The sequence below is a fragment of the Musca autumnalis genome, unplaced genomic scaffold (assembly GCF_047663935.1).
Source record: "Musca autumnalis isolate F117 unplaced genomic scaffold, ASM4766393v1 scaffold_1, whole genome shotgun sequence".
Taxonomy (NCBI): domain Eukaryota; kingdom Metazoa; phylum Arthropoda; class Insecta; order Diptera; family Muscidae; genus Musca; species Musca autumnalis.
In genome coordinates, this window is record NW_027411644.1 from 273,234,984 (window position 1) to 273,245,482 (window position 10,499).

A 10,499-nucleotide genomic window follows, 5' to 3' on the forward strand; every position below is an offset into this window, starting at 1 on the left:
CATGTCATAGCAGTCAGAGTTCCCAGATGTTGTAGCAAAATTTTGACATTAATTTTTTTATTTTTGGCCAATGGGTGGATCCACTGTGCAGACTATTAAAAAAAAACAAATTGTATTAGCTATCCCAATAAAAACGACGCCACAAATGTTCGATATATTTTGAAAATTCTTATTTGAGAAACAAAAGTTCTCTTTTTTATGGTCGGTGTGAAAAATGTTTATACACACTACTACAAAAAGGGGCTCCCATCGCCTAGTTACTATTTTACACGCTCAAATTTGTCGAGTAAAAAGTTTTTAAAGAGAGCGCCATTCAGCGCCTTTTTTGTTTAAAATAAGTGAACATTTTACAACTTTTTTGTGTACGGGAATGGTTTTTCTGGTAAAATGTGTAAAAGTCGTAAAAATTTTAAAAACTTTTTAGTTCTGGAACAAAGCTAATATGTATGTACTCAAATGTACTCGAAGTTATATTTCTGGAAAAATTACTATGGAATAAAAAAAATTCTCAAAAATTACTTTCTGTTGCAAGAATCAATTACCTTTTGCCTATTAACGACTAAAATAGCTTTTATTTCACTTAAAAATTGGAAAATGTCACGCACAAACCATTTTCGATTGAATTGATGTTAAAATAAAAGTACACATGATATGAAATGATATATATGTAATATGATAATAAAATTAGTGGGAAAGATAAGGTTATGTTAACTTGGTTATGGCGTGTGCCTCTAAAGCGTGTTTTCACTTATGGCTATATCACACCATATGCTTTTTCACATGTATGTTTTCACTTTGGGTATACTAATATACACACCAGCTGATGTCATACATCGGAAAAAGCATATGGTGTGATGTACACATTATATATCTGCTTATAGTGACTTCATAAAATTGTCGATAAAGCTCATATATAAAAACTTTGGAATGACTTTATGCTTGAGCTTTTTTATCGAATCACTTTATAATTAAGATTTTACGTAATCTTATGTAAAAACGCATCAAACAAGTAAAAAAGTATCAGTCAGCTTTGCTGACAGAGATATACCCTCAGCCTGTGTATATTGAGAAAATTTTTTCCCAAAAAACGTATGTGTTTAGGGGGTTTTATGGGTTTTATGTATGAACCGACAAAAATGTTGATTAGGATTAATGATCAAAAGCTTTGCGGAGGAGATTCTTAAAGGAATGGATCGACATTGACCATTATGGAAGTGGATCTCCAGCCACTACATATGGTGCCATAGGGTTTTTACACCCTTCGGGCTGTTCGCTCAAGAAGTAATTGAGGCAGCGAATGCAAGTTGCTTCAACAAAAATCGAAGTGATTCGATTGGAGGTCTTAAAGTGAACTTATCCGAAATTTTGTGTGGGTGGTACCGGATGGAGTGGACAAATATAGTCCATATTTGAACCTGATCTATATCTGCTAGATATATTAGGATGTGTAAAGTATGGACCAATTCGGCTACTCACTTCAAGAGTTACCGTACAAACAATTTTTCCGAACATTTTTGAACTTTTGTGGGGGAGGTACCTGAAGGAGTGGACCGATATGGCTTATCTTCGAACTTAAACTATGTTTGGACAAAATATTACTAAGGCCAAATTTGGACCGAATAGGCAGATCCGTTCGAGAGTTATCTTGCGCTTCAACCACCTCACACGGTGTCATAGGGGTTTTTTGCAACTTTGGGGCTATTTTCTCAGGAAGTGTGGACTTGCCCCCGATGAAACTTGTACCGTCGTATGGAGGGCAGTGAATACAAGTTTCTAAAACAAAAATCGAAGCGATTCGAGAGCAGGTCCTAAACTAAACTTATCAAAAATTTTGTGTGGCAGGTACCCGAAGGAGTGGACCGTTTGAGTCCATATGGAAAATTCGTAGGCATTTCACGATTTGCAAAGTATGGACCAAATCGGTTACTCCCTTCAAGAGTTATCGTACGTACAAATTTTCCGAACATTTTCGAACTTTTGTGGGGGAGGTACCGGAAGGAGTGGACCGATATAACCCATATTCGAACTTAAACTAAGTTTGGGCAAAATATTACGAAAGCCAAATTTTGGATCGAATCGATTGATCCGTTCGAGAGTTATCGTGCGCTCCAGCCAGCCAGACAGACGGACGGACATTGCTCAATCGACTCCAAATTGTCTGAAACACATTTCGTCCAAACATACTTGGGGTCTAAAACCATTATTTCGATGAGACACATTTTGCCCGTATGGAAGTGTATATACCCTCGTTAGCATAAATGCTGAGGGTATAAATATGATACAGGTGTACGAGATTGTAAAAAAGTCATAACCCTAATGTAAATACATAACGTACATACTTATTACCTTGTGTATACATGAGTGAACATCTCAGACGCATTTTAGACGATTTTATTATTTTCGATATAAATATTGTCGGCAGAATAAATTCAAATAACATCAAGTTGAGGTTAATTTTTCTTCAATAATCCCAACTGAAATTTTCAAAACACATCTATAAGGTTTATTGTGAAATTTATATACACATGTATGTATGTGTGCATATATGTATGTATGTATTTACATATGTATATGTTTGTGGGCATATTACGGATTATTGTCTTAAACATTACGGTTAATTTATCAATTTATCTTTATAATGCGTAAAGCCATAAAACATTACAACACTGCACAACATAAAATATATGTGCTCACATACACACATACACCAGGCAATATTAAAAACCAGGCAATATTATTAATAATTCAGTGGTAATGAAGGTAGATTTTAAAGATTCTAGAAGGTAATTACATTTGCAGGCATAAGCAGCACAAAGCACAAACGTAAGCACATCAACGATGTTTTATTCATACGATAGGTAGAAATAAATCCGATTATAAATCCGTAGAATGTGACATTTTATTGGCTGTGCTCTGACCTATGAGTGATTTCAACAATTTTAAATAATTAAAAAATGTTTTTTGTTTTATGGTACTTGTCGTATTGGATGTAATTTAGGACTCTGTGTTCTCTGAGTTTTGAAAACCTTATTGCAAGGAATTATCCGCTAGAACAAGGTAATGATACAAAGAAGAGAGGTCGCCCTAATGTAGATTATAGTGAAGGAAGAAAACTTGCTTCGGAAGTCTCTTCAATTCATGCCGCCTCTGTTTCGGCCAATTTGTCAAAAGAAAAATATTTAAATTATGTTCTCAAGGAAGTTCGGTATCAACCAACTAAAATGAGAAAACAATTTACTTCGACAGAGAAAATTTATGAACGATATATCCAAATCTGAACCGATTTCTATATGATGTCTAAATAATGTTTTCTCGACCAAATTCCATCAGACACTTTAAATTTCATATCAATTGGACATATATAGCGTGATTGCTGCACGAAATACCTAAAATCGGGTGAAAATATATATGGAAGCTATATCCAAATCTGAACCGATTTCGATATAATTTGGCATACTTTTTTCTAGACCTAAAGCCGTCACATATTTTAAATTTCATCAAAATTGGACACAATTTGCGTGTTTGTTGCAAGAAATACCTCAAATCGGGCGAAAATATATAAGGGAGCTATATCCAAATCTAAACCGATTTCAAAATAACTTGGCAAACTTATTTCCAGTCCGGATTCCGCCACATATTCCAAATATCATCATAATTGGACAGAATTTTCGTGTTTGGTCCATCAATTACTCGAAATCGGGCGAACATATATATGAGAGCTATATATGAACCGATATCAACCAAATTTGGCAGATTACTTTCTAGGCCGATTAAAAACATCTGCACGAAATTTTGAAGGTCCAGCTTGCCCCTGTGATTTTTTGCCTCAAAAACCTGTCATCGGCCCCATCGTGCAGTGTTGTCTACTTTTATTTTTGTCGGTAACTCGAACAATGGCTTACAGAAGCCCACTACAGGTATTCACAATTTTACATTTAACAAATATTTTACATTTAACAAATTTCAATGACAAAATCAAAAAAGGAGATCTGTAGAGCAAGGCTAGGTGAAGTTTATGTAAGCTAAAGTCCTCTGACCAACTATGCTTCCTTCCGAAAAGGTACCATCTTTGCTAGACAGACGCTACAGCTATCCCTTAACTCATATGAGTGTATGATGAGTGGATATTCACAGTATCTTCCTCCATCTTGGATCCAACTGTATATATTGCCAGACCGTCCAGACGAGAATTATTTTCATCCAAAATGTCTCTGCTTGGAATATTTAGAGAAGGTGGGTTAAACCTGTAAGAGGTGGGTACATCCGCTGAACAAAGTACAACAATAGTCCTACACGCCATATGAGTCAAGGACTTAAAGAAGACAGTGTGGTATCGCTTGACCAAAGCTTTCTTTATATACATTCACGTCATTCTGTAATGGCACAAATCCCCCCGGTTGCTGGGATAGCTCGCCGGGGATAAGAGTCTGTCTGGGTGTGGACCCCACTAATGTTTTAGCAAGGATGTTCGGTTATGGACACATCTAAGGTTCGAGGATGGATAAGCATGAGCGGCACTAAAAGGTTTACAGGCACCTCTTATGTTCTGGGAAGGATAAGCACGAGCGGCACCAAAGGATAAGCACGACGGCAGCAAAGAGTTACGGGCATTTCTTGGGTCCTAGAAAGGAAAGGTACTAGTGGCACCAAAGGGTTAGGGACACCCCTTCGGTCCTAGAAAGGATAGGCACTAACAGTACTAAAGGGTAAGGGCGCCTGTAAGCGTCTAGCAGCATTGTAGGGTTTGACTCGGTGGGTCAATGAACCTAACTGTGTGCCAATGGTCACTTATAGTAAACAAGTACGAAGGGAGAATAATGAGTTGAGAAATTGATATAAAACACTGAAAATGGGTGTAGACGAAAACGAGCATGGCGACTTTGTAGTTACAACACTGATAAAGGATGTCAAGCGATCTACCCTCTGACCTAGCTTGACATTTTGTGCGTAAAAGTTCATTTATGTATTTCGCACCCTCCTGACGGCGATGAGATCGTTATCGTAAGATTGCACGTATGATGCAATCGAGTTCGAGCGTGATGACACCTGAGAAAGGTTTTGGTCTGTGGTAAGCTAAATATCGTCAGTGTTGTTCGCAAATACGACTGCAGAATCTACGAAGAGTATTCCGACCTGTGAGAATGCCGCACTAAAAATTGCAACAAGTTGTCTCTTTTAGGTTCCAATATCCTCAGGCAAAGGTTTTGGGGAGTATTTATTTATTTTATGAAGAATTCTATATGTCCTGTCGACATCCTCTTCACTTGAACAGTAGGATGGAACTCTTCAGTAAGATTATTCCGTTTTATTTCCTATACTACGACGTTAGTTGGGAGAAGTGGATTTCAAATGCTCACGACCTCAAATCTTGTGGTGGTGCAGATTATGGTATCCCTATCCATTCTGCCGTAAATACCTTAGGCTCGGATTCTTCAGCAAATCTGTGACACGAGATCTTGGGAGTGGCTATCGTCAAAGACGACAGTTTCTTCAACACTTGGCCTTACTCGTGTGCCAGGAAAGATCTTCATTCATTATAGAGAAAGGTCCAACGTTATAAGAAAATATTAGCATTCGCATACAACACACACATTAGGTGAACCCATAAACAGTAACTTAGGTACATACACATGGCCCCATAAAAACATCACAGAAGAGAATTCTTCATATATGTATATAAGTGAACCCCGATTCATATTAGCTCACGTATATGGTACCTAAAGAAGTTTTACATGGCAGCAATAAAGCAAATGCCGCCTATATTACGTTGAGGGGTATTTTTGCCACCGTTGAACATGTAATATTGTCTGTCCTGGGAGTATATCCAGGGGTGGTGTGCATACCATTGCACCACGTTGACGCTCAAGAAAATACATACACAATTGCCTTCAGAAATCAGAATAGTTTTTCGGAAATACGAACTGTGCTTTACAAAGATTTTTGGTCAAAAGATATTTTCCCTCCTAAGGGCACGTAATGGATTTCAAAAAATGTACCTTTGTACTTCTTAAGACTTGGATAATTCTGCATCTATCTTTCAAATGGAATTCGGTACCACAGTAAGAATTGCATGGATTGTGTGACTAATTGTGCTTAACAAACCTGAAAAGATTTTTGCTCTCATATGGATTTCACAAAGCTGACCATTGTATTTCTTAAGACTTGGATGATTCTTATATATAGGTCCACGTTTTAGTATTGTTTTTTTCGTACAAATCTGAGTTTTATGGGATTAAAATACACCTTAACGACATAAAATATGGACAGCCATATGTCGTCGACTTTGTTATATAAAAGCCATTGCTGGGTGATCATTTACCAACATGAGCAACAAGATAGACTTTTGACATAAATTGAAGTAAACTAAATAGACATTTCTTTATTCATTTTCTTTTGCTACAATGCGTAGCTTAGTGGTGAAAAAAATGCATAGGAAAATGTTCCATAACTTCCAACAACCACAACAACAGCAATAAAAAATGAAGCTAATATCCAACAGAAAAACGTCAGCATGTCAATGTCCCTACTCAACATCGAACTCGAAAACTTAGCCAAGGCATATTCCTGTCTTGTTTTACTTTGATTCTTTCTATATTGATAATTGTTATAGGCATTCACTCGGTTGTTATCAAGTAATGTACCTTCATACATATATACATACGTATTTGTAAGCTTTTACAAAGTCATAACAACAAAACAGCAATAACTACTATTATCTCAAAACGTGTCAACATTAGACACCTTACACAAGGGATGGGGAAAAACTAAGAATTTGAATACATAAGGTTATTTATTTATTTTTAAGTGAACTATATTGCAAAGAATGAACACGAGGCACTCGAATCAATATCAAGGCATAAATCAACTCAAAATTTTACAAAAAAAAAAAACAACATTGTCGTTATTGAAAATGAAATATCAAAGAAAATATTCAATAAAACGGTTGTCCCTAAAATGTTTTTAAATGTTCTCATAATATCAATTTGCCAAAGAATATAATTTATTTGTGAACATATTCATCCGTTCATTCTTCACAACTTTCGACGTGGATTATCGCGGCAAGAGTGTATGATGGAACTAAATCTTTGTAAGGCGATAAAGCATAATCCTATTGCACTGGAAAAAACTCGATTAATGAATTCAATAGTGGCCAACGCTCGCTCAAAAACGAAGAAAAAATATAAGCCGTGCGTGAACGCATAATAAAAGATCGCTATGTTATTTACCGTGAAATAGAGGTATCTGTTTGTGTAGAGCGATTGGGGAAAAAGAAAGATAAAATAAAACAAGCGGTATCAGTTCTTTTAATAATAAATAAATTTGCTGGTTTATTGAATTGTGTTTGTATATCTTTTCAAAAATAAGTATACCTTTTTTCTATGTTGCTTAGTGGCGTCAGAGGCCTTTATGGTTGCAATGACAAAAGACAAGTGAACGCAGAGGTTCTGAGTGACCGCTGAGGATCTCATGTCTTTACTACTACAATTACATATAATTTGAGTGAGAGTTAGAAGTACAAGTGTAACAGGGTGAGCAAACCTACAACAACCACTGCCCAGCGGCGATCCGCACACTACAATATCCGTCGAGGGAGGTGTAGAGGAGATGCCAGTGCGCCAATCAGCATCCGTGATTGATCGAGCTAGGGAAGTTGAGGGACAAAGTATCGAACTTATACATTTGCCGCCCACCTTGATACATATAGGTGTGTATCAACATAGCAAGCTATAAATAAAGATTAATATGCAAATTAAAATATAATACATAATAAAGCAAGGACGTAAGTTCAGTTAAGATGTGAGCATTTTATTATTTCATTTCCAATTCAATTCTTGATAAAAAAAATATTACTAAATATATTAAAGATTTACTGGACCCGTTATAATCCAACCAAATGACGTATACTGAGCCGTAGGTAGACCCGGTTGCATCATCATTCGAGACGTAATTATTTTGTAATAAATTTCTGGACCCAAAACCATCGCTATTGGACCAGAACAGTCAAATGAAGGGTCTGCGAGTTCAAGACCGATAAATGCCTCGCGAACGGAAGAAGGAACCGACATTGGTGGTGTTACCCCGCAAGTGATGTTTGCCACACTGGCAGTAACGAATTGTCTCTGACCGGGATCAAAACGCGACGTAATCATAAAATCGGCGTATGTCATGTTATTCACTTTGGTTGTAGGCCAGCGAAGGTCGTTGATTAAGGACGCGCAAACCTGACTTACTGAACAACAAGGGTCTAATAAAGCCCGGACCGGAACAGTAGACCGAGGTAAACAAAGGTTCACACGCAAGGTAGGGGTTAGGGACAATACGCGACGTATAGGCAAGACCGATGTCGGTAAAATGTGGGGTGGCGGCTCTGGAAAGATACCTCGGGGCACTATCCATCTCGATGAGGTTTGTGTCCTGTCTGAGCTAGACGGTTGGTGCTCGTGCAGGATCGAGTGATGCTTTTTAGCACAGTGTTTGCAACGCTGAGGTACCGGACAGACCTTCGAGAGATGATCAGGGCGCAGACAGTTGTAGCAGTAGCGGTGGTAAATGACCGTACGTACCCGTTTCTCTACAGACATTCTCCTGAATACCATACATCTATGCAGAGGATGGAGCTGAGAACATAAACGACACGGTATCGACGATCTGGTAGAGGAAGACGCAAGATGCGAAGGCGTTGAGCTACCCTTACGAGCACTAGTAGCAGGTTTTATTAGTGCAGCATTGGCACTTTTAGGAGGTATGACCTCAGGGGAAACTGTTGTGGCCGAAGTATTAGGAGCGGTGTCGGTGACATTCGCGTCCCTAGCAGGAACCACAATGGGTGCAGGTATCTCCTCAGTGGTAACCCTCATTTCTGCTTCCACTTCTCTATCGGACATCATCTCCTCGTCGTAGTCGGAAAAGACAACCTCCGGAAAGAGTTCTTGTTGGGATGACATAACTAACACACATAACGAAAGGGGACAACACGAAAGAGAGAGAGCGGAAGTAAACTTAATTGTGTAGTACGACTAATTTCATGACTGGTCGCCTAACAATACCCTGAGCAGTTCGGACGTCCACCACGCGAACCTTGCCGTCATTACCGGGATGAGTCTCTACCACACGCCCTAGCTTCCAAGAAGTAGGAGGCAATTTTTCATGCCGAATGACCACCAAATCATTGACTTCAATATTTCTCTCCGGATATTTCCACTTATAACGCTTATTTAAACTAAACAAATACTCTTCTTTCCACCTAATACAAAATTGATGCGTCAAAGCCTTCAATTTTCTATACCGATTGACTAAACTCAATGGCGATTCGTCAACGAGAGGTTCTGGCGGAGCAAGGAGAGGTGCACCTATAAGAAAGTGACCAGGTGTAAGCGCTGCTAATTCATCCAGACTATCAGACATTGGATACAAAGGACGCGAGTTTAAACATGCTTCGATGCGAGCTAAAATAGTCGAAAATTCTTCAAATGTATACGACAGGGTTTTGACATAGCGATAAAAATGTTTCTTAAAACTTTTGACAGCTGCCTCCCAAAGACCACCCATGTGGGGAGCGCCAGCTGGTATAAATTGCCAAGTAAGTTCCTGATACCCCATAGTGGAACATACAGTATCGCGACTTTCGCGAAGAAAGGTTCTAAAATCTCTTTCGAATTCATGTGAAGCGCCAACAAAATTAGTCCCGTTGTCCGAAAAGATGGATTTAGGACAACCTCGACGCCCTATAAACCGATAAAAGGTTGCTAGAAATGAAGCCGAAGATAGATCTGAAGCTGCCTCTAAATGTACTGCTTTGGTTGTGAAACAAACAAAGACACATACATACCCTTTAGTTATACGGCAAGCACGACCCGTAAATGACTTAATATCAAAAGGGCCAGCAAAGTCTATCCCTGTTGTGGTGAATGGTCTATTAATCAGTGTCCTTTCAGGAGGAAGCGCGGCCATAATCTGTGGACACGATCGATTTTTTTCTAGCCAGCAAACCTTACAACGATTAATGACTGTGCGGATAAGAGTTTTTACCCGTGGAATCCAAAATTCCATTCGAATAATTCGCAACATAAGCTGATTACCGCCGTGAACACTTTTTGAATGTGCATATTCAACCAGAAGACGAGCGAAACGACAACCGTATGGTAAAATAATGGGGCGCTTTTCATTCTCAGATAAAGTGGGAGAATTGACTAACCGTCCATTTAGACGCATAACTCCAAACTCGTCTAAATTAGGGTTCAACACAAGAAGGGAACTAGAGGATGGTAAAGGCCGTTTATCCATAAGATGTTTATACTCCTCTGCATAGTAAAACTTTTGTGCCAATATGGCTAAGTGATTTTTAATCATTCTGATTTCATCAGAGCTTGGAATTTTACTATTGAAACTATATGCAGGTCGGTGACGGGGGTGAGTTTTATGGATGAAACGGTACATGTATGCTAAAACGCGCAAAGCTCTATCAAGTGAAGAAAATCGATCTAAGATGTCTTCATATT

The 10,499-nt window shown here is 38.3% G+C and overlaps 1 protein-coding gene across 1 annotated transcript; it reads right to left on the reverse strand.

Moving 5' to 3' along the window:
• Nucleotides 1-9,000: 9,000 nt before the first annotated feature.
• Nucleotides 9,001-9,600, reverse strand: LOC141391944 (uncharacterized). The gene has a single exon (XM_073964708.1). The coding sequence runs from the start codon at nucleotides 9,598-9,600 to the stop codon at nucleotides 9,001-9,003; it is 600 nt and encodes a 199-aa protein (XP_073820809.1).
• Between the last annotated feature and the right edge of the window lie 899 nt (nucleotides 9,601-10,499).

What these genes read in the sequence shown, in the direction of transcription:
- LOC141391944 (XM_073964708.1), bottom strand. Translation starts at nt 9,600, where the DNA reads ATGGGGTATCAGGAACTTACTTGGCAATTTATACCAGCTGGCGCTCCC.